The following is a 27,981-nucleotide window of genomic DNA, read 5'->3' as shown; positions in this document are numbered from 1 at the left end:
GAGTGGCGAGAACCCGGTAGAGAGCAGAGAGACACGGCTTCCACCCCACTAACACACACAGGCACACACACACCCCAGGCCAGGCGGCCAACGTCAGAGGCTGACCAGTCGTGTCCTGTCAGGAAGCGCACAGCCTCTGAACTCACCCAACCAGAGTCCTTACTGTATTGTTCTGGACACAATCGGATAGACCCTGAGCCAGCTCCCAACTCCAGGGCAAGGGGCGGTGGGGAAACGGTCGCCACCGGGGTCAGGAGGACAGGGAAGGGGAAGTGGCTTGGAGGCTGGGTCTAGGACAGGACAGGAAGGGGCCGCCGCCAGGGCCGGAGCCCCCACTCCACGGCGCGCGTGGAGCTCCAAGCACGTGGTCCCCGCAGGAAATCGCGGCGGTGGGGAGCGGTCGCTAATTCTCCTGCGGGGTGCCGGGATCTCGGACCCCCATCGGGGAGGCTGGGGGTTGGGTTGTGGCGCGGCGGGCAGAACCGGTTGCCAATGAGGGCTTAATAAGGCCCGGGCTGAGAAGGGAAACGGGACGACGGAGGGAGGTTGGGAGGCAGCCTCCTTCCCCTCCGCCAGGTTTCTTTCTCTGCGATCTTTGCGCGAAGTCAATCGAGAAACTGCCACACTTCGTCTTCACATCCGAGGAGGGAGAGAGGAGGAAGGGATGCAGGACTAGGAGCGCAGGTCAATTCACAGATGCGCGCGGCGGGACAGGGGCCCAAGAGGAATCGGGACGCCGGGGGGTCTCGTTCACATCAGAAGCGCGTGCACCCAAAGGATAGACATTTTTCCGAACCCACCATCCTGACTGAGCTAGAGAGACGGGCGGCAAGCGGGGCTGGCAGGCTCCGGGGTCGGATGGGGCGCCCCCATCTGGAGGATCCAGGCCCGCGGGGTGAATCCGGGCAACTCCCCCAGTGCGGCCAGGGAAGCGTCCGCGGTGGTAACGACCACAGGCACTTACTGGGCCGCGGGAGTCGATGTCCGCTGAGCCTTCCTCCCATCCCACCCACCTCAGGTCCCCGAAGTCCGCAACACCAGCCCCGGCTAGAATGCCAAGGGGTCTGGGCGTCCCGCCAGCGCGCGTTCCCCTTCACCTGTGCAGGTGAGTGGGAGCCCCGCAGTGCCTCTCTTTGGGGTGCATCCGTCCCCAGTGCTCCTTCCTCCCTCCTTCCACGCCTGGATCCCTAATCTTTCCTCTGCTTCTCCCAAGCCTCCCTTCTCGGCTTCTGGACTCAGGCCTGAAGTCTCTGAAGTGGTGGCATCGTCTCTGTCCCCCATTCCCCAGTCCTCCCGTCTGGTCTCCTGTCGTGCCCTCGTCGGGACTGGGTCCCGGCCGGCCCGAGTAGGGTACTCACAGGGTAACGGTGCTGTTCGGCAGAAGGCCGGGATCGGGAGGCTCCGGGAGGTCCCCGCCGCCGCACACCACCCTCCTGCGCGCCGGGTTGGGGGAGCCGCCGCTGAGCCCCTTGGGCCGCTCCCCCGAGCACTTGCAGCTGCGAATGGGGACCGGGCAGCCGGGCGCGCCCCGAGTCTCGGGCGTCAAAAGCAGCAGCCACGGCAGCAGCAGCCGCAGCAGCAGGCTGGCGGGCGCCCCCCGCATCCTGCGTCCCGCGGCGCCCATCAGCCCATCGCCCCGCGGGGACCCACAGCGCCAGGGCCCGTCTGCGCGCCGGCCGGAGGGATCCGGGCGGGCGGGAGGCGTGCTCAGCGGGGGCCCGGGGCGCCCGAGGGCGGGGCGGGGGGCCCTGGGCGGAGGCGAGCCCCGGGGTCCCCGCCGCCGCGCCCCGGGGGCATGTCCGGCGAGCGCCCCGGCGGGGAGGACGCGGGCGCGGCTGTCAGCGAGGCGCGGGCGGCCCCCGGCGGCGCGGCCCGACTCTCGGCGCCGTGCGCCTGGGCCGGGTAAGGCCGGGCCCCTCCGCGTCGCCTGCTCTCTCTGCGCGGGGCTGGGACCTAGCGGATCGCGCCGGGCTCCTGCCGCCGCCGCCGCCGCCGCTCCGTGCCATGGATGGAGGCAGCTCGGCGCGGCGCCGCCGCCGCCGCCTCCAGCCCCCGCCCGCCCTCCCGAGAGGGCGCCCTCCCCTCGCCAGCTCGTCCGTCCGCGAGGCCCTAGCGCCTCCCGATGCGCGGCCAGGCCGCTGCCCTCCTCCGAGTCGCAGCCGGCCCGCCGGCGGGAGGCCCCACGCGTCCCCAACGCCCGCCCTGACCCTGGACGTCTCCCGGCCGCCCCTCTCCCCCGAGCCGAGGTTCTTCCTCTCCACAACCCCAGCCAACCGCTAGCACTTCCCACAGAATCCTGTCTCACTCTTGCCCGTCCAGCCTGCACCCCGATGCTTCTGGGGCTTTCATCGACCCGCGGGCTTGACTAGAGATGTCCCTGGGTGGGAATGAACTTTGTACCCCGCTCCGGGGTTGCCGAGGCTCTGCTTCCCCTGACCCCTGACCTGGTGGGCCAGGCTGGAAGCCCGGAGCTCACTCTGGCAGCCCTGCTCCAGTCAGGATATAAGAGCTGGAGACGAAGGAGGCTCTCGGACCCGCCGGGTGACCTCGCTCAGCGGGGGTTGCATGTCACTGGGCCAGGAGGGGTCAAAGGCCGAGGCAGGTCAGATCTAGGGGCCTACCTTTTCCACGTCTCTGTGCGTGCGCATGGGCGCGCGCGCGGGTGTGTGTGAGGGTGGCTTGGTGGGTGGGAATGAGCCCAACTGAGAAGGCAAAAGCAGGGATTCCCACTGGCGGTGGGAAGAGCACTGCAGTGAGTCAGGAGGGCCCGGTCTGGTCTGGGCGACTCTGACTAAGGACGCAGTCCCTGACATCCTGGGGTGTCAAATCTCCGCAGTCCAAAGGGGCCCTTCCGCCCCCTAGTTGGTGACTGCAAGTTGTGGCCTGCGAATGAGTGAGTGGGCGGGGGCGACTCCGGTGGCGAGGAAAACTCTCAGTGGGTCTTAGATGGGCTGTAATGCCGCCTAGGAACCCGGCTGCGGACGGAAGGGCCGAGTGAAGTGTGGCCCAGTGTGCCTACTCCCTCAGTTTCCCCACGAAAGCGGCCTTTTCTGCCACTTAATAGCACCTTTGCGGTGGAGACGCAGGCTGCCCGGGATTGGGGGACCCCTGAGGTGAGCCCCCTTTCTCCGTCCTCCGTTGGGCCACCAAAGTGGTCTCTCTGATGACCGCCGCCTTCTTTGGTGCCACCGGCCTGTGTGGTACCTTTTCCAGCACGGTGGCCTTTCAGCGGGGTTCCCCCCCTCCCACCCTCTTTCCTGGGAAGGGTTTCTTTCCCTTGTGTGGGCGGCAGACGCTGAGCCCAGACACGGGCTTCTTCTGGCTCCACAAGCCTCTCCCAGTTGCAGGCTCTGGTTCCTTCAACTTCCAAAGATAAATAAATAGTGATTGCAAATGGAGGAAGGGAGAAGGGGACAGCCCCCTCCCCCCCAGCAGGATCCCTCCTCAGGGCGGTGCAGGGGCCAGGCCTGCATTCCTAGGAAGGGTCGTCAGAGAGCCAGGGGCAGGTCTGCCACCCGGCCCTCCTGTTCCCAGGCCAGGGAACTTCTCAGAGACGAGTGCAGGGGACGCCTTGGTCCTGGGTCACACAGCTCTCCTGTCATTTTTTTTTTTTGCTCAGCGGAGACACTTAAGTCCGGAAAGGAATTCCACTGCAACAGCCACTCTCTGAGGCTGAATCAAGGCCAAATGACTTTTAATGAGGCAGTGATTCCTCACAGGTGGGAATGAGGTGCGGGGTGGAAACATTTGCAAAATGCTGTCCTGTCCTGCTGGTCATTGCTTTTGATCTCTCTTCCCATCCAGAAAGGTGATAGATGAGCGGTAGAGACAGGGTTGGGGACTTATCCTCCACTTCCTTTTTTTTGCATGCTCTTTTCTCTGAGCCACTCAAAGCTTTCCCCATGAAAAACCTTCTTGGTTATCTGTTCTTAGAGATACAGGCTGGAATGAATGAGTTGCCTGCATGTGTTGCAGTTTGTTTGGGATAAAAAGATGACTCAAGCTGAGTTCCCACCCTCACGACATCTGGTTAGGAAGCTGGGCCCTGGCCCTGATCGCGTGGGATAACCTCGTCATTGAACTCAGGATAAGGTAGCGTGATACAGGGAGGAGGCTGAATTAATCCTGCCTGTAACAAAATGGGGGATGAGGGGGGCCCGATCAAAAATTTTAGTCCAATCTAGGGCAGAAATGTAACCCACTGGAACTTACTAGGCCATTATTGTCCCCTTAACGGCCCTGGGGCTCACACCCTCTAAGCCCTCTCTAAAGAAGCTTTCCTCGGGACTTCCTGGCTTGATCCCTGGTGGGGGAACTAGGATCCAATGTACTTCAGAGCAACTAAGTCTGAGTCCTGCAAATAGAGAGTCCGAGAGGCGCCACAAAGATTCTGCGTGCTGCCACGAAGACCCGACTCAACCAAGTAAACAAATAGAGGAAAAAATGTCAAAAAAAAAAAAAGGGACAAAGTTTGCCTTTGCTGGGTGCTAGCTGCTGGCCAGCCTGTCTCTCGCCTCCAGCTGCAATGCTGATCCATTCCCCTTCATCAGGGTGGGGGGCTCTTCTCCCACAATTGACCAGAGCCTCCCCTGGGGGCAGCTGAGAGTGGAAGATGGGGAGGTCATGATCTGTGTCCCCTTCCTCCAAGCCCAGAGCAGACCAGAGCTAGCACAGGGCAGCCAGCGTTTACTGAGGGCTTGTTACGTGCCGGGCACTTGTGACTGCATTTTACGAGAATTAGCTCATTTTGTCCTCATAGCAGGGTGAGGATGGCTGTTTTAATGGACAAAAGGGGAAGAGGCACCGTGAATAGTAAACTTGCCCAAGGATACACAGCCCGGAAGTGACGGAAATCAGGATTTGTAAACATAAATGTGTTTATCTATTTGTTTCGGCTGTGCTGGGTCTTCATTGCTGCGTGGGCTTTTCTCTAGTCACGGCAGGTGGGGACCACTCTCTAGTCGCGATGCTCGGGCTTTTCACTGCGGTGGCTTCTCTTATTGTGGAGGACGGGCTTTCCGCGCTTCAGTAGTTACGTTTCCAAGGCTCTAGAGCATGGGCTCAGTAGTTGTGGCAGAGGGGTTTAGTTGCTCCGTGGCTTGTGGAATCTTCCCAGACCAGGGATCGAATCCATGCCCCCTGCATTAGCAGGTGGATTCTTAACCACTGGACCCCTAGGAAAGTCCCAGAGTCCAGTTTTAACCACTGAGCTTTATAATTGCTGGGGTAGGAGGGCACTCTCGGTAATCACCCCAAGAAATCCCCTCACTTCCACTTGAGGTTGTCCCATTTTGATTTTCTGGCCTTCTCTGAGCTGAACCTTTACAGACATCCACCCCCCAAACCATAGCTAGTGGTGGAACGGGGACCCCCAGTCCTTATTCTTCTAGCAGATTCAAGGGAGGCAGAAGCTTTCCCAAGGAGCTCCACACCTCGGCTAGAAGAGAATAGTCTCTAAGGACTAGGAGGGAGACTTCCCTGGTAGTCCGTCCTATGGTTAAGACTTCTGAGTTGCCCATGCAGGGGGGACTTGGGTTTGATCCCTGGTCAGGGAACCAAGATCCCACATGCCTCGCAGCCCAGCCAAAAGATAAAAATATATAAATTAAAAAAAAAAAATAAATAAAGGCTATGAGAGATTATAAACACATATAGAATCAGAGCTCACAGTATCCAGCACCTCCCAGTTCCACGTCCTGGTCTCTTCTCCCGGCCGTCAGAGGCCCCACCCGGGATGTCTGAATTTAATTGTTAGTTTTTCCAGTTTGCTCTGTGCCTACTCATGCCAGAGGCAGGAGCCTAACACAGACCCAGGACAACAGTGGAGAAGGTCGTGGCCCATAATTGGATCGATAATGCCAGCATGACTTTTCTCCAGGGCTCCATTAGTTTAGAAAGACATGAAGGCTCAGAGCCCGTGAACACCACCCCCTTGTCCCACCTCCCCGCCAGGAAGGCTCTCTGGGGTGGTCCCCTGAGCTCGGTCCGCTCTTTCCTGTCCTACACTTCCCCGTGGGGACTCCGCTAAGCTGCCCGTCCTGTTGGAACTGTGACGCCGAGGGCTCCTGGCAGAGTGCTCATGCTCAACCCAGAAGGGATGAATAGGAGCCGTGGGAAGCTACCCAGATAAGTATTTGGACCTCTAAGGACTTCTCTTCAGAGATCGGACATCACCCCCTACGGGGTACCTGTGTATACTTTAGACCCTCCCACAGGAGGGGCTCATAATCTCTGTCTCCATGAAAATCTGACTCACCCTTTAAGTGAAATGATGGAGGACTTTCTGCACCATGACTTCAGAGCATGAGACTCTGAAGCTGGATGCAAATCGCAGGCTCTCCATTTTATTGATCTTGTGACTTTGGGCAACTCACTTAATCTGCCTTGGCCTCAGTTTTCTCATCTGTGCAATGGGGTGAAAAAAATATTTACTTCAGAGGGCTGTGTTGATGATGTCATTACTTGTCATAGGTGCCTGTGTGATATACTATAAAAAGAGATTTGGTCTTTAAAAAAAATTAATGAATGGATTTTATTTTCTTGGCTGTGCCGGGCCTTAGTTGCTGAGTGTGGGCTTTCTCTAGGTGCGGGGATCTACTCTCTAGTTGAGGTGCACGGACTTCTCATTGCACTGGCTTCTTTGGATGCAGAGCACGGGCTCTAGATCGTGGGCTCGGTAGCGGCTCATGGGCTCTGTTGCTCCATGGCATGTGGAGTCTTCCCAGACCGGCGATGGAATCCGTGTCCCCTGCATTGGCAGGTGGATGCTTAACCACTGGACCCCCAGTGAAGTACTGTATTTGGTCTTCATCCCCACCCATTCCTGACACCCAGCTCCTAAAACCCTTGGCATTTCCTTAGGGACAGGAGTATCTTCTGTTATCCCTCTGGGCACAGCTGAGTTTATGCTAATGAGGGTTGTACTCTTAGCCTCAGGATGGGGGCCGTTCTCCTGAAAGACGAAGTGATCCCAGGGTTGACAGTCTCAGCCCCACCCACTGGCCTCTGGGGATGGGATGGGGGGCCTGGACATTGAACTTTATAAGATGTCTTGAACAATAAGATTCAGAGAGCTTCTGGGTTGGTGAACAGTCACGGTGGCAGGAGGGAGCCCATCCAGGATGGGCACGGAAGCTCCATGCCCCACCCCCCGCCCACATCCTGCCCTACACATTGCTTCCACTTGGCTGGAAGTAGAAGCGATGAGTTGTATCCTTTTTTTTTTTAATAATTAAATTTATTTATTTTTAATTGAAGGATAATTGCTCTACAATATTGTGTTGGTTTCTGCCATTCATCAACATAAATCAGCCATGGGTATACTTACGAGTGGTATCCTTTATAATAGACCAGCAAATGTGAATAAAGTGTTTTCTTGAGTTTCGTGAGCTGTTCTAGCAAACTATAGAACTTGAAGAGGGGGTCACGGGAATCTCTGATTTATAGTCAGTCGGTCAGAAGTATGGGCGACCCAGACGTCTGAAGTAGAGGCAGTCTTGGGCAACTGAGGCCTTAGCTTGTGTGGTCTGTGTAAAGTAGTCAGTGTCAAAGTTGAATGAAATTACAGGACTCCCAGTAGGGCTTGGAGAATTGGAGAGTTGACTGGAGTCAGAATACACCCCAGGGGCTTTCCCGGTGGTCCAGTGGCTAAGACTCTGTACTTCCAATGCAGGGGACCTCAGCAGTCCCTGGTCAGGGAACTAGATCCCAGAGGCCACAATTAAGAGTTTGCATGCCATTAACTAAAGATTCCATGTGCCACAAAGAAGGCTGAAGATCTCATGTGCCTCAATGAAGACCCAGAGCAGCCAAATAAATAAAAGTAAATTAAAAACAAAACAAAACACCCCAGCCTGACACATTCACATGCTCAGTCAATGTCAATAGGGCCTGCTGTGGTGTTTCTTATTGGAACCTGCTTGGGTTTGTCCTGTTATAGTTCACTGTTTACCTATTTGACTCTTCCACTAGAACGGAAGGTCCAAGAAGAAGCTATTATTTTCCTTATTTCTATGATTTCCAGCTTGTTTTAGTGACCAACGAAGAGAAGAGACATTTAATTAACTTGCTCAGCAAAGTGTTCCTGAGTTTCTAATTATTTAAACAACAGTTACTGGGCATTTACTATGTGCCAGACACTGCTTTGAGCACTGAATATACAGCAGTCCGTGCATAGACGATAAAGTCCATGGTTTCATGGAGGTAATGTTATAGCAGAGGGAGCCAGATAATATGTAAATAAACCAATGAATATGTTAATCTAGTGGGTGAGGATAAGATCAATGAAGCAAAATTAAACAGGGTAAGGAAATAAAGAATAATGGGGGAATGGAAGCAACGTAAGTGTCCATCAAACAGTGAGTACATAAAGAAGATGTATATATACAGTGGAATAGTACTCAGTCATAAAAAAGAAGGAAGTTTTGCCACTTGTAACCGCATAGTGGACTTGGAGAGAGGTAAATATAAATCAGACTGAGAAAGACAAATACAGTACGATAGCACACTTACATGTGGAATCTAAAAAATGTAACAAACTAGTGAATATAACAGAAAAGGTGCAGACTCACAGATAGAACAAACCAGTGGTTATCAGTGGTAGGGAGAGGGAAGGGAGGAGGGTCACTATAGGGATAGAAGAGTAAGAGGTACAAACAGTACGTATAAAAGAAACTCTGAGGATATATTGTGCAACATAGGGAATACAGCTAATATTTGATAATAACTATAAATGGAATATGGGCTTCCCTGGTGGCTGAGCGATAAAGAATCTATCTGCAACGCAGAAGACGCAGGAGACCCAGGTTCAATCCCTGGATCAGGAAGAGCCCCCCTGAAGGAGGGCATGGCAACCCACTCTGGTATTCTTGCCTGGAGAATCCCATGGACAGAGGAGGTGGGCCATAGTCCATAGCGTGGCAAAGAGTCAGACATGACTGAAGTGACTGAGCATGCGTGCATAAATGGAATATAACCTTTAAAATTGTGAATCATTGTGAAACAGATCGCCAGTCCAGGTTGGATGCATGAGACAAGTGCTCGGGGCTGGTGCACTGGGATGACCCGGAGGGATGGGATGGGGAGGGAGGTGGGAGGGGGGTTCAGGATGGGGAACACATGTAAATCCGTGGCTGATTCATGTCAATGTATGGCAAAAACCACTACAATATTGTAAAGTAATTAGCCTCCAACTAATAAAAATAATTGGGAAAAAAAATAAAATTGTGAATCACTATATTGTACACCTGTAACTTCTATACTATTGTATATTAATTATGCTTCAATTAAAAAAAAAAAAAGAGTGGTGAGGAAGACCTCTCTGACAAGGTGATCTTAGAGCCGAATTCTGAAGGAATGATGGAAGAGGCCCAGGGGTTTGGGGGGACAGGGCAGCATGATGGGAGGTCCCCAGCTGTGACCCATCAAGGAAGAGCCAGCGACCAGGCCGCCCGCCGGCAGTGAGAGGGAGGGAAAGAGGGCGGTGGTCACGGTATCCCTGACCTCAGGTCTAGGTCGCGTAGGGTGAGGAAGGTCATGGGAAGAATGTTGGATTTTATTCTGAATGAGAAGAGAAGTCTAGAGGGTTTGAAAAGAGGAATGACCTGATCCGAGCTGGACTTTCCCATCTCCTCTCTGCCTCCTATGTGGAGAATGACTCTGGTGGGAGGACCATGGGGCCCGGAGACCCACTCGGAGGTTAGGGCGACGGTTTGGTGGGTGAAGGAGGTGGTGAGGGAGGTGGGGTGTGGGTGGAAAGTGCGTCCAGTGGGATCCCTGACGTAGTGAGCAGGAGTGAGAAGAATCTATCCAGAAGGACTTCTAAGTGTTTGACTTAGGCTGTGAGAATGGAATCCCGTTTTTGAAGCTGGAGAAGACTTAGGAAGGGTCAGATGTGGGGAGAAAATCAAGCATTGGGTCCACCACTCTTTGGAGCTGGGGGAGTCCAGCTTGGTGCCCTCATGGAGTCGATGGGCCAGTTATGAGAGGCTGGGAAGGACACGAATGGGTGTCTAATCACACACCGTGACGAGTGCTGGGAAGGGAAGGGGACCTTTGAGAGCGCCACGGGGGCGGAGGACCGTGAGGGGGTCAGGACAGGCCTCTGAGGAGGTGACAGCTAAGCGGCCTGGAGGATGATCAGGCCTGGGGCAGGGAGGAGCTTGGTGCCTTGGGCTGAGGACAGACGCCTGTCCCTGGGGGGAGCAGGGGGAGATAGGGTGGATAAGGGCCCCCTCTCGCACCTGCCTCTCTCTGGCCAGCGCTCGAGCCCCCCGTGAGCTCCTGGGCACCCAGAGCTTGGGGACGCTGCGTCTGTCTTGCCCGGGATCTCCCAGGTGGCTCAGGCCCTGGGGGCCTCTCGGCGGGTCGAGGTGCGGTGGGCTCTCCTGGTGCCCCGCATGGCTCACTTCCCACCTGGTTCTGCGCTCCTCGGGGTCATGACTGGTTCTTCAGATCATCCTCCCCCACCCTCCAGCCAGGCGCTGCTCCATCCACAGCCTTTTCTCCTCAGAGGCAGCGGAGAGGATGGGCTCAGTCCCAGGCCGGCAACCCCTCCCAGAGCCCCACTGGGGTCAGAGTACTCAGGGCCTAGAGGGAGGAGAAGCAGCTCTGGTGAGGAGAGTGTGTGTGACTGTGTGAGTGTGTGTGTGTGTGTGTATGTGTGTGAATGTACATGTGTATGTGTGAGTGTGTGTATGTGTGCAAGTGTGTGTGTATATCTGTGTGTGTATGTGTGCGAGTGTGTGTGAATGTGTATGTGTGTGAGTGTATGTGTGTATGTGTGTGAGTGTACATGTGTATGTGTGAGTGTGTGTATGTGTGTGCGTGAGTGTGTGTATATCTGTGTGTGTATGTGTGTGAGTGAGTATGTGTGTGAGTGTGTGTGAATGTGTATGTGTGTGAGTGTACGTGTGTATGTGTGAGTGTGTGTGAGTGTATGTGTGTGCGTGTGTGTATATCTGTGTGTGTGTATGCATGTGTGTGTGTATATGTATATGAGTGTGTATGTGTGAGTGTGTGTGTGTATGTGTGTGCGCGTGTGTGTATATCTGTGTGTGTGTATGTATGTGAGTGTGTGTGAGTGTAAGTGTATGTGTGTGTGAGTGTGTATGTGTGTGAGTGTGTATGTGTGGGAGTGTATGTATGTGTGTGAGTGTATGTGTGTGCGTGAGTGTATGTGTGTGTATGAGTCTGTGTCTGAGTGTGTGTATGTGAGTGTGTGTATGTGAGTGTGTATGTGTGTGAGTGTGTGTATGTGTGTGAGCGTGTGTGTGATTGTGTGTGTGTGAGCATGTGAGTGTGTGTGTGTGCGTGCATGTGTGTGTGTGAGCATGTGAGTGTGTGTGAATGTGTGTGTGAGCATGTGAGTGTGTGTGATTGTGAGTGTGAGTGTGTGTGAGCATGTGTGTGTGAGTGTGTGTATGTGTGTGAGCATGTGAGTGTGTGTGATATTGTGTGTGTGTGTGAGCATGAGTGTGTGTGTATGTGTGTGAGCATGTGAGTGTTTGTGTGATTGTGAACGTGTGACTCTGTGTATGTGTGTGTGCATGTGTGTGAGCATATGAGTGTGTGTGTGAGTGTGTGTGTGAGCATGTGAGTGTGTGTGATTGTGAGTGTGAGTGTGTGTATGTGTGTGAGCATGTGAGTGTGTGTGAGCATGTGAGTGTGTGTGGTAGGGATGGCTCACCAGCCACTCGCTTCTCCATGCTGTGCTGGGATGCTCCATGGAGCCACTGGGTGGGCCCTGCTCTCGGGACACCCCCCACAGTGACTGCCCCGTGCCCCGTGGTGGGTGGGTGTCAGTCCCGGGTCAGTCTCTGCACCCCAGGGCCGAGGCTCGCCCGCCTGCCCCCGTGGTACCCCAGGGAGGCTGAGGCAAACAGAAGAGGAGCAGACAGCTAGTGGTGGAGGATGCGGCGTTATTCTGGGCAGGCGGGGAGGTGGAGGTCGGCCCAGGCTGGCCTGGCGTGTCTGGGGTCTGGCCAGACACAGGTCACCCCCCCGGGGCTCAGGTCGGGTGGTGGGGGGCGATTCTTCCTCTTCAAAGCCTGTGGCAGGGAGGCCCAGGTTGAGGCAAACCTCAAACATTTGTCTAGAGCTGAGCCTGCTTCCAGCCCTCACCACTATTTACAAGAATTATTTTTATCAAAGGAATACACGCACATGGTGAAGAGAAGGAACAGCGCGGAAAAGCTTGTAAAGAGAAGCGAGGCAGGGCCTCTTTCCAGTCCTGCTGCCAGCGGCGGCCGTGACCTGGTCCTCCTGTGACCTCTGCTCTTTGTAGACGCAGCCTGGGAAGGAGGTCTCGGGGTGGGTTGGAAGCCCACGGGCTTTCTGGAGTGGCCCCTCCCAGAGGCCGTCCTTAGATTCCCAAGCCCGCTCCTCTGGCTCACTGTCACCCTCTCCCCTGCCCGTAGGTCACTTCCCGCCGCCTGCAGTGCGTGGGAAGCCCCTCCAGTCACAAGGGATCTCAGAGAAACATCCTCACTCACACAGCCTGGCAGAGTGGACTTCTTTTTCTTTTTTTAACTTCCCTGACCAGGGATTGAACCCGGGGGCCGTTGGCTGTGTTAACCACTGGACCTCCGGGGAATTCCCTAGATTTCTAATTGGCTGGAAAAGTTGGGCTTTGCGTGGAGCCTCGATTCCCTGCAGCAGCTGTCCTCTTGGTGCCTGGTGGGCCCGTGGGGCTGGGGTTGGGGGGCTCTGGAGTTGGCCATTGAGCCACCACGGGGGTCCCCTTCTCTGTGCGTTCCTTTCTCCTTTCCTCTCCTGTGAGACGCTGCAGAATTTTGGTTTCACTCTGGGCAGCTTTTCCTCTTTTTGCGCCCCAGTCTCCAGCCGGCTCTTTCATTTAAAGCTAGGGGAACCGGAAGGGGAGGCTTGGATGTCTGTCCTGGGCTGGCTTGTGAAGGGGAACCTGGCCTTACCACGTGACCCTCCCTGTGTCAGACCCCCGAGGGGATCCTGTCCGGCTCTCAGGGCTTTCATTGCCTCTTGGAGGGTCCCCTTCCTCAGCCGCAGAGGTTCCTGTTTCATTTCTGAAAGAAGTTGGCAGTTCCCCCCACCTTGATCCCTCCCACTCCCGACAGTTGTCTGCTCCATCCATCAGCGCTCCCCTGGCCCCAGTGCTCCGCAGAGATTCCAGCGGACTGCAAAGCCAAGCCAGGCTGGGTCCACCGCTGGTCCCCGATGCTTAATGAGCACTTACTATGTGCCAGGCTCTGTGCAGAGCACATGATGGGCTTTATCACATTTAAACGTCACAAGGACACCATGAGGCCCTATTTACAGGTTGGGGCGGACGGAAGGACCACGGGGCTTAGTCTGTGGCTCGAGGGAATGTGGCCGGCAGGGAGCAGATTGGGGATTCGGACCCAGACAGACGGGTGTCAGAGTCTTGGCGCGAGCCTCGTGGCCACGCGTGTGCCTGTGTGTGTGTGAGTGCGTGTGCACGCACACAGCTCCCCTCCCCCAGTGCAGCCCCGCTACTCCTAGGCCTGCAGTCCTCTCCCTGGAGCTGGTTCCCTAGCTCACTCCATAAAACCCTTTTGATGCCCTGGGTTCCTCGCAGTGGACACAGTGAGAGGCCTGTTCCCTGCTCCCCACCTCCTGCCCTAGGGAGGCTCCGGGCCTCAGCTCAGAGCGCCAAACAGCACGGCGGCTGCCAAAGTGGGCCCGGGCATCCCAGGTGAGCAGAGTGCTCCAGGAGCAGGCTGGGGGGGGTGGGGGGTGGGCAGGGACCCATCGCACAGACACGCAGATGCTGTGAGCCCGGGGGTGGGGGTGGGGGTGGGGGTGGGGGGAAGGTGGCTCTCCTGCGGACCTCCTGGCCCCCGACCTGGGCTGGGAAGAGGGCCATGCCAGGGCAGAGGCTCTTTCCTGGCAGAAGGCTGCCCTCCACCATCAGTGCACACCCCAGAATCCTGGCACTCCTAGAAGCAAGCTCCCACCCGTGGAGGGATCAAGCTGCAAAGACACTTAGAGCCCTCCGTTTCGGGGCCCCTCCTGTCACCTGTGGTTTGTGGGGGGAAGGGTGATGAGGGGGAATCCCAGGGAAAGCCAGCTGTCAGATGCAGAGAGGGTAAAAGGTGAGCTGGCTGGGCTCACCCAGAGGCCCCCAAATGGAGGTGCACCCCCCTCTTTCTCCAGGGGAGGAGATGCCCCTTTGGGAAGCCAGAGAAAGGCAGGAAGCCTGTGTCCAAGGGTAGATGGGGCGGGCGGGGGCTCCAGCCCCCAAACAGCTGCTGTCTGGGCAGGAAGGTGTCCGTGGGGATCCCGGGGAGGGGGCGGGGGTTGGCAGCAGCCCCTGGAGCCTGTGGCCCAGCTGGGCACCCCCTTCCCCAGAGCCCACCGGCCCAGCTGAGGAGGGCCGTGGGCAGGGCCTGCCTTTGCAGATCTGGCTTTATCTTCCGCACACATTGAAACCATCAGGCCTGGCCCTCCGAGCAGCCAGCCTAGCCCCGTCAGCTAGAGACACTGAGCTTTCATCCAAACCAGACCTTCCCTCCTCCAGGTCCCTGCTCAGGGGAAGGGGGCCAGAGAGCGCAGCCCTGGAGCCAATTCCTGAACTTTTTAATTGTTTGTCCCCTTTTCTCCTCTCCTCTCTGAAATATCCACGAGGCCACCTCCCACTCTAGGCCCCCTCACTCCTCATCTCATCCTCCAGGGGTCATTTAGAGGATGCTAAAGAAAACAGGGAGTCCGGGGGGCCCCAAAGGACAGAGCTGCATCATCAAAGCAGCGAGGGCGCTTCTGTCCTTCCAGGTTTGGGGAAACCAATTCAAAGGCAAACCCCGAATGCCTCTTGCTTGGGGCCAATAAAAATCTTGCTTCAGTGCCGGCTTCCTCCGCTGAAATCAGATATCCTAGCAATAAACAAGTTTGAAAGGCAGGGAAAAGCTCTTACTTTCTTCTTCTGATTAGTTTTTCTTCCCATACCCTCTCTTCTCACAGGATGCCTGCCCCAGAAACTTGAGTGCAGAACTGTACCCTGACTCCAAAGTCCTAACCTCCCCCCCAGGCTCCTGCAGTAGCGGGTGGGGCCTGGAACACTTGATGGCTTTGCTCAAAGGCAGGTCGAAGGGGGTTGGGGGAACAGGCCTTGCAGTCTGGGGAGCTGGCTGCCAGCTTATAGTTCTCAGCCTTTGGCTGCTGGCGGCAGTCAGAAACAAGAAGTGGAATTAGGACAAACTGGGACCACTTTTTTTCTCAGGTAATCCTTCTGAAGTCCCCTCCACGCACTGTGGGCTGTGAAAAGCCCAGCACCGTGGGGTTTTGTGTTGAGTACACAATTGGGAAAGCCAGCCAAGGTGGGTTTTGAGGCATCAGAGAGGCTGGGGGGGCAGAGGACTTGGGGTTTCGCTGCCCCGCCTGGCCCACCAGCCCTCTCTCAGGGTCCCCCCGCCCCTTGTGTCTCTATCCCAGGGGAGTGGTCCTCCATGGGCGGCCTGCTGTGAGGAGCACCCTCTCCTAGAAGCTGACTTCTCTTCCCCACCGCCCTCCACCCCCGGATTGCTTTTTAAGTGACTTTGCTGTCTGAGATGCTATTCTGTTTGTTTTTCCTTCTAACACTATCTCTCCGGAGAGTTTCTGGTCAAGAGAATTATGTCGAGGCTGCAGATTGCAAGAGAATCGAGCCTAATGGGGAACAGACAGACAAGACACCTTTCATGTCCAGCCAAGTTTTTCCTCTCCCCCCCACCCCCGTTCTTTCTCTCTCTCTCCCCCAACTTCTCATCTTCCCTTTTTGGCTTCAAAGTTGGCCCTAGTTTGCACTAGTTTCTTCGGTACAGCTGGTGAATAAGGTCACACATTGATTTTATTTTGGAGATTGGCAGCTGGGTCAAGCCTAGCTCTGAAGCTGGGGAGCTCCAGGCAGGAGTGCAGCCAGCCAGCTCGCGGAGAGAACCTTCCAGAAGGCCATCGGCACTCGGAGGGTGGCTTCTGTTCCTTTGGGGTCTCAAAGCTCAGAAGCTGGATAGTGTATTGATTTTTAAATACAAAAAAAGGTGCCTAGAGTACCCCCCACCGTCGCCCCACTCCCTACCTCTGTCCTCACCATATGCCATTTCAGCCCCCTGTGTTGGAACTGACAGAAGACAGTGTCAGCTCTGAGGTCCCTTTTGGGACTCTGAAATGATTTTTTTTCAGAGAGGGACTCGACCTTGCAAATCGCGACTCAGCCATAGGTGGCCTGAGATATCTACAAGCTGGGTATAAAGCTGGGCGCAACTGGGTGTGCTTGAGGGAAAGTGGGTAGAAAAAAAAAAGAGAGAGACCCTCTCCCTATCTACGTGCTGCTTGAGGGGAGGGCCGATTAGCAAAAACTGTCTCGTGGACGGTTGGATGCTTTCGCCCTTAGTCACGAGGCTGATGTAATAACATTCAACTGATTTCATGGTAAAGACAGCCACGGCTCCCAGCGAGGATCAGCTCAATAGCATTGCTGCACGTCCAGTCTCATCGAAGCCCTGCAGGAACAGGGGGGTGAGGCGTCCCCCCTCGGTGCTTTGGGGACATTTCTCGTCTCAAGGACAAGGATGTCCTGGATTTTCCGAATGCCCCGTTTGACCTCCTTCCTCCTGGCCCAGCCTTGGGGAACAGAATTCAGCGCCTGTCTGGCCATGGGGGTAAAGGGCACTCTCCACACTCTCTGAGCCCTGCAACCTGTGGCCCAGTTTGCATCTACGTGAGGGAAACAGGGTAAAAGAAAGGGAAGGGTGAGTCCAGTCAGGCTGGGTTTAATTCTCTCCCTCCCTCCCATCCCCTCTACTTGGGGTTCCAAAGTTTGTTCTGCATTAAGCCGTGTCAGTTCTCAACAATGGCTGCAGGCTGGAGCACATCCATTTCTTTCATGTTAAGAAGTTTCTTTTATATGACGTTTATAGGGAGGCCCTTGTGGTTAGGACTCGGAGCGTTCAGCGCCGTGGGCATCGGTTCGATCCCTGGTTGGGGAACTAAGATCCCACAAGCTGAGCGGTGCAGCCAAAGAAATCAAAACAAAAGTAAACTAAATGAAGCTTATAAATCTAAGGATATGCCGCTTACTAATTATTAAAGGCTGAGACAGCAGAGGAGGCCAGGTGGTGTGGTGATCAAGCTCTGGACCAGGAATCAAAGGTCTTGAGTTTCTTTCTTGTCCTGCCACCAACCCACTCTGACCTCAGGGAGGAGCACACAGAACCTTCTCTGGGTCTCGGTGCCCCATGCACAAAGGGACGCCGCCCCAAAGCCTAAATCACCCTACTGGCTGCCGTGAGGGCAGAATCAGAGGAATGTAGGGATGGTAATTAGTGTGCCATGAATGATTAGAAAAGGGGGTGGAGGAGGACCATTTGAATATTAAGAGGTTGCTTTGTTAAGAGATGCAGTGAGTCTGTGAGGAACCTCCTTGAGGCAAAACCTTGAAGGATTTACTGGGGGATCTCTGAGCGTCCAGACCTTCTGGGGCTGGTACCAGGGCGACCAGGGTCCAGGGGCTGGATAGCATCGTCAGAGACAGGCTGCATGGGTGGGTGTGGTCCAGGATGGTATGATGTTGTCACTCAGGAAACCGGCCGTGGACGCTGTCAGGGCTTTGACGGAAATCTGAACACTCATGCCTGGCACGCGTAACACAAGACAAAGTCACAACTTGGCTCTCTCTGCGAAAGGTCCCGGCCTGCGGTGGGCATATTGGACTTCGGTTTCCTTTAGTGATCTCGGTTTGAGTCAGCCTCCCAGGGTACCACCCCCCCGAATCTTCTCCTTAGTTTTTCTTGATCTGCAGACACGCACAAGTCTGAGGGGGTCTCTTGTTCCAACTATGTCTCTCCCAAAGTTTCCACGGAACCCTCAGAACCCTCAGCTAAGTTTGCAAAGAAATGAGGTATCTGGAAGAAACTTGTGACTCTGCAGAAGTCGGCCACATGGCTTGGGAAAACCGTGTCTTCCCTGGCTTCTGTTTTGACTTAAGAATGGGTGAGGGGTGACTGGAGAACCCCGGAGGGCAGCCAGCGGGAGGTGGCAGATGCTGAGTGTGGTGGGCAGGGTGCACTCCCTGACCCCGGCCTCTCTCTCAAATCTGTACCCTCTCAGATGAAGTTGAAAAAGAGAAGGTGTGGGACATTCTCTGGTGGTCCAGTGGCTGAGACTCCACGCTCCTAATTCAGGGGGACCAGGTTCAATCCCTGGTCAAAGAACTAAATCCCCCATGCCACGCAACCAAATAAATAAACAATCTCCATTAGAAACCATTCTCCCAATAGATAAACACATTAAAAACAGGGTGATGCTAGATGACAGTCTCTCCCAGGATAATTTGCTGACAGTGGCACCCCAAAGCTTGCCCCTCAGGTTAGCCAATGTCGCCACCTAGAGGTAGCTTTGTCTCTTAACAGCAAGAAGCCACCTCTTCATAATTCCTGAAATGTGAACATTTCACTTTCTGGCCTTTATAACTTCAGAATCCCTCCTTTTATCTGCAGTGTGGCTTTGGCTGCATCTGTGACTCTTGGGTCCCTTGGGCTTCAAGGAGATCCAACCAGTCAATCCTAAAGGAAATCAGTCCTGAATATTTATTGGAAAGACTGACACTGAAGCTGAAGCTCCAATACTTTGGCCACCTGATGCGAAGAACCGACTAATTGGAAGAGACCCTGATGCTGGGAAAGATTGAGGGCAGGGGGAGAAGGGGACGACAGAGGATGAGATGGTTGGGTGGTATCACCAACTCAGTGGACATGAGTTTGAGCAAGCTCCGGGAGCTGGTGATGGACAGGGAAGCCTGGCATGCTGCAGTCCATGGGGTCGCAAAGAGTCGGACACGACTGAGTGAACTGTGGCCTAAGGCACGCCTTTCTTGTAAGCTGTGCAATGCCAGGATGGGTGTGGTGGCTTCCAGTTGGGTCCAGTGCCCCCTCCTGTTAGACTCACTCACTACACCAGATCGTAGAAAATAGATCTTTTAATTGCTTTGTAATTAGCACAGAAGTTGTACTTCAAACTCACATTTTTATTTAATAGATGCTGAATTATCACACTAGAGCTTTGATTCAAACAGTATAGGAATCGTAATGGTTTAAGTTTTACAAAAATGCATTCAGCAGCAGCATCATGGGAGTTGTTGTCATACAATTAAAAGACTGGGGTTTGAATAAATAAAAAAAACCCACCTAGAAAACAAAGGATGACCCAGACTATAGCTGTCTGTTGTAACTGCCTGAGAATTGTGCTTTCTGGGTTTTGAAGAGCTAGCTACTCTATTAACAATCTAGAGTTGCAAATTCCTGTCTTATAAATATGGTCGGGAGGGGAAGCTATAAATGCGCCTAGAAAGTACTCCCAGGAATAGGACCCTCAAAGCCAAGTCTTGTTGAAACTGTGAGCCTGAACTGGCTTTGGGGGAAATCTTTAATTTCTGGGGAGCTACTGGAGATCCACTGGTGTTTGATATGAAATCATCACAGCAAGGACCCTGGTGGCAGAAAAATCGTATCTTTCGATTCTCATCACCACAGGGCCTCAGGGAAAAGCTCAAAGTCCTGTCTCTGGAGGGGACGGTAGGAAGGCCCGAGGCCCACTCATGGTAGTCGCCCTGTAATTTTCAGGGTCACAGGGTGGTTGATGGATGACACAACTCGCATCGGCCACAATATGGGCGTGGGGGATTAACTCGAGCTGGGTCCTGAAGTTACCCAAAGTTGCCATCTGGAGTGGAGACTGGTGTTAACTGGGTGGGATGGAAACGGGGGCGGGGACAGAGACCATGCTGCTCCGGCGTGGCAGAGGTGACTGCTCTGTGGGGTTTGTACGGAGTTGGCAACAGGGATTTTCTATCCAAGTGGATGACGAGTGGGAATCCCTCTGACTGTGGCGATTACAGGCAACACCTGGGGAACGCATTCCTGGGCAGAGTTCAAGCCTGAACTCAACTCCTGGCCCTGACCTAGGCATCTGATCTGCAGAAACGTCTGGATTCCTCAAATCCAGTCCAAAGCCACTGCTTGCAGTGAGCTTCCTGTGTCACACACTACATAAGACACTTCCCATCCACACACATCGCCCTGGGCATGCTCTCGTCAGGTCCCCAGGAGGGCGTGGAGATGCGGTGACTTGGGGCCGTGGAAGATGGAGGCCCAGGTGAGCGCACAGTGAGTCTTCCTGGATCCGGCTTCGGGTCAGTGTGCCTGGGCCACTTCCTCCGGGGCCTTCAGCTCTGCTGCGGGCGTGTTTGGGGCTACTTTCTTGGAGTAATCTCGCTCTCCAAAAATGGTGCTTCCGATGCGGACGTTTGTAGATCCCACTTCAATCTGTGGGGAAGAAGGAGGGGCTGAGTTTAAAACAATAATAATGATGCAGCAGATGCTGAAGCTGTGTCTCATATGACAATGCAGCTGAAGGACTGTGGGGTCCACCCAAAGGGGTGTTCATGTCAGAGAGCCGTCCTGCAGACCACACGCCCTTCTCACATGCTGGGGTGGCAGAGATGAGCAAGCCTCTGTGTGAGTGAGTGAGCACAGGAGCGAATTCCATCTTACGTAGAAACACCAAGCATTTTGGCATCATGCTAATATACTCTATCTTCCACTCGTGTGACTACTGTAAATCCAGAGGAAGGTTTTACAGTGTGGTTCTTTCCGCTCTGGAAGATCGTGCATGTGAGTCGCTAACACAGCACACCTCTCAGTCTGCGCTCAGAGCCGCTGCATCCTGGGGGGAATCTATGCGTACGATCAGACATCAGACACTTCGTCAGGACTCGGTGTCATGTGACCATGCCCAAGCATGAACACAGGGAAACGCCTTTTTAAAACGCTGCAGTTTCATTTCTTTTGATTTTCCTTTCGATTCCACTTAGGGAATTAAACTGAATTCTTTTTTCTTTTTTAAATGAGGTGTCAAGCTGTAATTTCTGTACACTTCATTTCAAAAAAAAAGAAGGGGCTGGGGACATAGGTGAGACACTGCTGCGTGGTGTCTCGATGCGACGGCGAGGCGTTGCCTTTGGACCCGTCCTGGAGGCACCCGAGACACTCACCGCGTGCTGGAAGTCCACGGACATGCCCATGCTCAGCTCCACCTGGTCGGGAGGGACGCCCAGCTTCCTGCACAGCTCCTCCCGGAGGGACAGCAACACCTGACGGAGAGACAGGCGTGACGCCATTTTACCCCTGCCTTCGCCGAGGATGGCTGAACGGGGCTGAGCCTCAACACCTCTGATAGAGACTACTTCTTTATTCCTCGTGGCTTTGAGGCCTGTCAACACCACCACGAGTCACTGAAAGGGTTTGCAGCAAATTCTCCTACTTTCAAGAAAACTGTCACCCGTCGGAGAGGAAGCCGGAGCTCCTTTTCTCTGAAGACCATGTGTCAGGCAGGTTCAGGCCGAGTGGAGAAGGGTCTGTGGGGGTTTGGGGGACCTGTTCCCGTTTTCCGTGTGAGGAGAGTTTAAGCGGGTGATCAAGTAACACGACAAGAGACGTCCGGAAAAGTGTGTGGAGCTGACGGCAGCAGCCAGCCCTGTACCCTCACTGGACGTGAGCAGCGCCGCCACCCTGGGCCCCGGGTACCTGGAAGTCCGGGTTCGGTCCTTGACTAAGATCGTGCCCAAAGCTCCCGATGGTCATCAGCCCCACGAACTCCAGGCTGGGGCACTTGGCGTTGATGTGTTCCACCAGGGCCGCCGTCTCTGCAGGGGGCAGGCCGTGTTTGCCTTCACAAAAGAGACAGAAGACCGAGAGGTTCTAGGAAGCCAGAGGAGCACCCTTCCCTAGGACAGAGGAGGCAACTCTCAGGCAAGAGGACTTCTTGGGAGAACTTGTCCTCGAGACTGAAATGGTGACTTTACACTGAGCTGTCTGTGTGTGTTGCTCCCCTTCTGACCCGGTCCTGAGTGTCTCAAGGGAAGAGCTATAAACTGGATTCTCTTTATTCTGCCTCAGCATGTGAGGACAGCTATAATAGAAGGAAAAGGGGGGAAAAAAAAAACACTGCTTTTCTTAAAATAGAAGGAAGAAAAATTAATCTTAAAAAAAAAAAATTATCTGGAACTTTCCTGGCGGTTCAGTGGTTAAGATTATGTGCTTCCAGTGTGAGGGTTGGGGGGGAAGCCATCGGGTTTGATATCCCTGGTCAGGGAACTAAGATCCTGCGTGTTGGGTGTGCGGTGGAGCCAAAACTTTTAAAAAGAAAAAAAAAAAACACCAAGAAGACTCACATTGCCCAAACGCCAGATTAACCACAGAATTATTTTTCCAAATCTGGTACTTCTACAGTTTCATTAATTTATTAGTGGAATTATAAAGTCAAATAAAAATGAAGTATATATCATACAGCTTTGACTAGAACTTTGTGAAATTTACCTGATCTTGCTCATTAAAAACCAGAGAAGGAATCCGTGGCAAAACATTACTTGTTATGCAGGTATGAGGACAGATTCTGTCCCTCCCTCATTTAACAAAGGGAGCTGCTAGTAACACGCCAATCTTTAATTAGGGCAAATGATAGCCATTGTTCAAGAAATGCTGTAATGGACTCGATCTGAAATCCGTTTTGGGTTTACTTATCAGGATAATGTATAATCTAGGTGCATGTACATAAAATGCTAATTGTTAAAATTTAGTGAACGCTTCTGTATCAGGCACACATGCCAAGTCAATACAGTTTTTTATTTAATGCAGTAGCTCTGTGGAGTAACTGCTCTCACTTTCTCCATTCTAAAACAAGAGGAGACTGAAGCTCTGGGAGGCTAAGAGCCTTTTTCAAGGTCACAGGGCAAGGAAGTATGGAACTGGGACGTGGATCCCAGCAGCCTGACTCCAGGCCCCAGGCTTGTTCCTTCAGCCTAAGCTCTAAAAGCAAACGACTGGTCTGTAAACACGTATTCTTAGCAGACAGCTAACAAGCAAGATGCACAGGGTCCTATACCAACAGCTTTACCTCCATCTCCACATTCAAGCCTCGCAGCATCCTTGGAACTACTGCTCTGCTATCACTGGCAGGTAAGGAAAGTGAAGGGGAGAAAGGTCAGGTACGTTGCTCAAGGTTCCAGCGCTGGAGTGTGGTGGAGCTCAGACCCCAGGTCTGCCTGGTTTCAGGCCCAGGCTCTGATTTCTGTGCTACACTGCTAACCCAAGCCTTGTCAAGATATTCCCTGACTGGTGCCCACAGTGAGTTTTGTTAGATTTTCTCCCAATAATGGAAACATGATTTTTGAAGGTATAAGAAGCATTACACGTGTACATTTGCAATCTCTTTCGGGAGGGAGGGTGATCTCCGGGAATTTTCAGGATCAAAGTCACACAAGCCCGTTCTTGAGACTCCTTGCTGGCCTCTTCAGAAACTAAGAACGCAGTAAAGAATTACACGTGGACTGGCTTGGAGGTCCTTGTGCCACCGAGACCCTACTTACTTAATGAGATAGCTTACTTAATGGCCCCGCGAGCTCCATCTGTGACCCACTGCATCGGGTACTCAGGCCTGCCATCCGTCCTGCGCTCCACCATATCCTAAGGGGAAAACGTCTGCCATCCCCGTCTGCTCACTTACTCTTCTCTCCGCTGGTGTTTATCTGGACCATAACCTTTAACCTTTCGGGGGAACCTTTTTTCTGCCATGCACTGTTCACTTTGTCGGCCAGCTTCACAGAATCGACCGTCTCCAACATGGAGAGGTTGGGGACAGCTGTAAACGAGAGGGAGGCAAGGTTATAATAGCCACAACTCCTGAGCCTGTACTCCAGAGCCTAAGAGCCGCAACTACTGAAGCCCATGCTCCACTCCAAGAGAAGCCACTGCAGTGAGAAGCTCGTACAATAGAAAAGTAGCTCCTGCCTGCAGCAACAAAGGCCCAGCACAGCCAAAAATAAATAGATAAAAAGAAAATTATGTTCATTACACAATAAAGTGAAACTCAAAAAAAAAAAAAAAAAAAAAGGACAAAAGTGTTTCCTTTGCTAGCCAAAAAAATTTATTAAAAAAAAATTTTATGGGCTTCAATTCCTTCTAGTTTATTTCAAAGACCGCCAAAAAAATACATGTGTGGTAGGGTAGGTTTCCAACTATAATATCCAGCCAACTGTGAGCTCATTTTGTTCTTATCATGATATTTTTCTTCCCTTTAATCAAGAACTAAGATTTCTTTCCCAAAAGAAGCCCCAAAGCACAAATGGTGACTTAGGGATAATCTAAAATATTCCCTCTTCCACAGAAGGGACTGTAGATGATAAAATGATGAAAAAAACTGTGCTTCATATCTAGAGTTTTATCTTACCCATCAATTTGTTGACATTTTGTTTCTGTAGATGGCCAATGAAGTGCCATTTGATCTCAGGACACGAAGACAGAATCTAAAGAGAAAGAGGTGGTCACGTTTAATTCAGAGTCTGTGGAGGGCTTGCCAGCTCACACACTTCACACGTTCCCTTCTCACCTTTCCAGTCTAAGCGATAAACCACTACTGCATCTTCAGGCAGGCCCTTAAAGACACTTAGAGAAAAACTGAAGCCTTCTGTTTTTCTTCCTTGTTCCTGTCAACTCTCCCCTTCTTTCAGATACTGCCCATTGAGAAGAAACTGGTTAAAGCTTTCAAATCTCAAAAGGATCCAAGGTTACAGCAAGCTTCTAAAATCACCATTTTCAAAAAGCCACAAAGGAGAAAACGATGGTCTTAAGAAAGACAGAAAATCTAGATGAGAAATATTTGGGGCTTATGGCAAACGCAGGCGTTTCTACCATCAGCCTGACTTCCTGCTCTGAAACTCAACTACCAAGGTGGGTCTAATTTCCAACTGAACAGTTAAGATTTAGATATGAAGAATTCAGAGTCCACTTACTTGAGGATTTGATGCTTTTTCAAGCAGTTCCTGAACCTACAGGGTGAAAAATAGAGTAAGTCAGAAGCCTGGCACACCTGACTCTTCTGAGGGCAGTTTACGGGCAGGAAAAGGGCCCTCACATACATAGTTCTCCCCGAAAGTGCGTTGCCCGTGACTGTAGGCCTCTATCACCATGTCTGCAGGTTTGGTTTTGCTGACCGCTACTAGCCGGGGTTGGATGGCTGGGAGATCCTGCCAAGAGGAAAAGAGCCAGATGAGTCAATGTTTGGACTTATTATCCCGATAACTCCTCTAGGGCATCCTGTAGGATCGGCAGAGATCTTTACTTGGCATTCGATAAGATCCATTTTTCCAATATAGCACGGCTATCAATATCAAATAATGTTGATGAAATGTCTTTTGTATGCATGGCATCTAAATCTAATATGTTAGCCACCTTAATATCTAGCAGAGCAGAAGGGACTACCCTGGTGGTCCAGGGGTTAAGACTCTGTGCTTTCAGGGGGTGTGGGTTTGATCCCTGGTCGGGGAACTTAGATCTCACATGCTGCACTGGATGGCCAAAAAATCAATACATGTAAAAACTAAATTTAACAAAAATCTAGCAGAACACCTTTCTTTCTCAGGAGAGCCGGGCAGGTAAGTAAAAGCTTTATTTCCTAGGACTGTGGTCCTTGACCAATATTATCAGTATCATCTGGGTCCCCTCCCAACCCACTGGGTCCGAATCTCAGGCTGGAGTCTAAGAATCCCCTTTAAAACAAACTCTTGAGCTGAGTCTCTTGCATGGCAAGGTTTAAGAATCACTTAGTTAGGAGGAGGTATCACTCTCTGACTATAAGGGAGGCCACTTCTGGCTCCTAAAACCCCAAGGTCAACAGTTTTGGAAACTCATCAGGATCCTGGTGTAACTATCAATACTGCCTATAATATTGCCTCTCAGAAGCAGCCTTAGGGTAACTCTGCAATCTATGTGGCAGAACCAGTGGCAGAGGGGCTTCCCTGGCAATCCAGTGGTTAAGAATCCGCCTTCCAATGGAGGTTCCATCTCTGATCAGGGAAATAAGATCCCACATGCCTTGGGGCAATTAAGCCCATGTCACAACTAGAGAGAAAGGGGGTGTGCCACAAGGAAGATCCTGGATGGTGCAACTAAGACTGGAGCAGTCAAATAAATAAAATACTGAAAAAAAAAAAAGGACCAGTGGCAAAACTGAAGCTTCCCTCATAGCTCAGTCGGTAAAGAATCCGCCTACAATGAAGGAGACCTGGGTTCGATTTCTGGGTTGGGAAGATCCCCTGGAGAAGGAAATGGCAATCCACTCCAGTATTCTTGCTTGGAAAATCCCATGGACAGAGGAGCGTGGGGGACTACAGTCCATGAGGTCGCAAGAGTTGGACACGACTTAGTGATTAAACCATCACCAGTGGCAGAACTGAGGCAGGGACACAGAAGGCTCTGGACTCAGGATTAGGCTCATCTGACTCCCGATCTCATGGCCATGGCATAAAGAGAGGGCTTCCCTGGATTCTGCAGCAACCAAATCCACACGGAGAAGAGATTTGCCTATCGTCATATGGTTCAGTTTTCATGTACCCCATCAATGTCTGGAATTTTTACAGAATCACAGGCTTCTCAAGGCCACAAAAAGCTAAATCAAAGCGCCAAGAGTTTCCCCCTGTCTTCTGAGGGCTGCACTGCCAATGTCTCATGAGACCACATCATAACTCCGAGGATTAATTATGCTGATGAATTGAGTTTCTAGAAAAAAAGAAAAGTGGAATAGGTGGCCTATCTGCCTGAGAGTTAAGCTGAGAGAAACCCCTAGTTTGATATTTTTTAGGGGGATCTCTAGTTTTTTTCTTGGCAAATCATAAAACATTAATGCCTGAAGCAAGTTTTGAGCTTTCCATGCCTGCATAGATGAGGAAACTTACCACCCAGGTAGTCAGTACTTCACTTGGCTCAAACGGTACAGTCTGCCTGCAATGAGGGAGACCCGGGTTTGATTCCTGGGTCGGGAAGATCCCCTGGAGAAGGAAATGGCTACCCACTCTAGTATTCTTGCCTGGAGAATACCCATGGACAGAGGGGCCCGGCTGGCTACAGTCTGTGGGGCCGCAAAGAGTCAGACACAACTGAGCGACTTCAGTTTCTTTCAAGGTAACATCTACTTAACAGCCAAGCAAAGGTGATGCTAATACAGGTCTTCTGTCTCCGGGCCAGCACTCTGAGCTGACACCATAAATGCTTGAACAAAGAATGTTGACCTCTCCATTCAAGTCTGGCTCACTCCACACCATTCAACTTAAAACTTGCACTGAGGGAGGAAGGTACTGACCTTTAGTCTAAATAAATTCCAAGAGAAGACTAAATATAAATAAGGGAGGGAAAAAACTCCCTGTAAACTGCTTGGGATTGGATGTCAGTTCCCTGCTGCCTCAAACGTGCAAGAGAAGCTCTGGGTGCTTCTCCAGTCGGGTCAATTCACCGTCTTCTTCGCTGGCGGGGGCACTTGACATTTACTTTATGAGCAATCTACCGGCTGAGACGCTGCCACACACGTGATCCCCGGCAGACCTGGCCTCCTTTGGGTGCTCCTGTAGTGGGCGTCTTCTCCTGCAGTCTCTGGGTACAGGCCTGGCCTCTCTCCCTTCCGCCAAGGCTGCTGACCCCTACCACGAAGCGGGATGGACAGTGGTCGCGCTGCCTAGAGACTGGTCATTTTCCCGGGATCGCTAACTTGCAGAAAACCTGATAGGAGCTGGGGAACCCCCTTCGCCTTCGCTAGCCTTTTGCGGGGGCTCTGCAGCTTGCGCCAATGCCAAGGCAGCGGGCAGGTCCCGCCCCTCCAGGCGACCCCTCTGCGTCACCGTGACGACCCGTTCCCACGCAGGTGTCCCCCTTCCTCGGCGCGGCCGCCCACCGTCCCCGCATGGTCCCCTTCCTCACCCGCGGCCGCCGCGCCACCGCCTGCTGCACGCGCTCGTTCACTGCTCGCAGAGCGAGGCCGATCCCCAGCTCCGCCGACATGCTGCCAGCTTTCCACATCCCCCAGGGACCAACGTGGAGCCCCGGGCCCGAGCACCCCAGGGCAGAGACCCCTTCCGGTCCCGCCCAGCGCGGGTCTCCGTGAGACCCAATCACCACTAAGCACCGAGTT

At 53.0% G+C, this 27,981-nt stretch overlaps 2 protein-coding genes and 1 long non-coding RNA gene across 4 annotated transcripts in view; 1 reads left to right on the top strand and 2 right to left on the bottom strand.

Moving 5' to 3' along the window:
* ADGRA2 (adhesion G protein-coupled receptor A2) overlaps positions 1 to 2,055 on the bottom strand; it is a 37,166-nt gene extending 35,111 nt beyond the window's left edge. Inside the window, exon 1 of the mRNA XM_043893786.1 lies at positions 1,359 to 2,055. Within this exon, the coding sequence (XP_043749721.1) occupies positions 1,359 to 1,624 (266 nt within the window). The 5' untranslated portion in view covers positions 1,625 to 2,055. The remainder of the gene's footprint in view (positions 1 to 1,358) is intronic.
* LOC122688001 lies at positions 158 to 22,222 on the top strand. Its single transcript, XR_006339290.1, has 2 exons — positions 158 to 1,105; positions 20,877 to 22,222. It is a non-coding gene; the product is annotated as an uncharacterized LOC122688001 (long non-coding RNA).
* On the bottom strand, positions 18,929 to 27,941 carry LOC122688000 (pyridoxal phosphate binding protein). Of its 2 annotated transcripts, XM_043893796.1 has the most exons (9): positions 27,771 to 27,896; positions 26,756 to 26,801; positions 24,941 to 25,048; positions 24,815 to 24,850; positions 24,253 to 24,328; positions 23,530 to 23,664; positions 21,552 to 21,694; positions 21,020 to 21,118; positions 18,929 to 20,291 (listed from the first exon to the last, which is right to left on the bottom strand). In XM_043893796.1, the coding sequence occupies exons 3-9, from the start codon at positions 24,989 to 24,991 to the stop codon at positions 20,160 to 20,162; spliced, it is 672 nt and encodes a 223-aa protein (XP_043749731.1). In that variant the 5' UTR covers positions 24,992 to 25,048; positions 26,756 to 26,801; positions 27,771 to 27,896; the 3' UTR covers positions 18,929 to 20,159. The 2 variants fall into 2 exon arrangements, with proteins under 2 accessions (XP_043749731.1, XP_043749730.1); XM_043893795.1 differs by lacking the exon at positions 26,756 to 26,801 and having other exon boundaries at positions 27,771 to 27,941.
* Positions 27,942 to 27,981: the final 40 nt, after the last annotated feature.

Source organism: Cervus elaphus, chromosome 32 (assembly GCF_910594005.1).
Source record: "Cervus elaphus chromosome 32, mCerEla1.1, whole genome shotgun sequence".
Lineage (NCBI taxonomy): Eukaryota > Metazoa > Chordata > Mammalia > Artiodactyla > Cervidae > Cervus > Cervus elaphus.
The sequence above is the reverse complement of the archived record's forward strand: the minus strand, read 5'-3'. Positions and strand labels throughout refer to the sequence as shown.

What these genes read in the sequence shown, in the direction of transcription:
- LOC122688000 (XM_043893795.1), bottom strand. Translation starts at nt 27,869, where the DNA reads ATGTGGAAAGCTGGCAGCATGTCGGCGGAGCTGGGGATCGGCCTCGCT. An exon ending in AAATGTCAACAAATTGATGG is followed by an intron (nt 23,665 to 24,252) that starts GTAAGATAAAAC and finishes TCTCGTTTACAG; the next exon opens with CTGTCCCCAACCTCTCCATG. An exon ending in GACCGAACCCGGACTTCCAG is followed by an intron (nt 21,119 to 21,551) that starts GTACCCGGGGCC and finishes TCTCTCCGTCAG; the next exon opens with GTGTTGCTGTCCCTCCGGGA.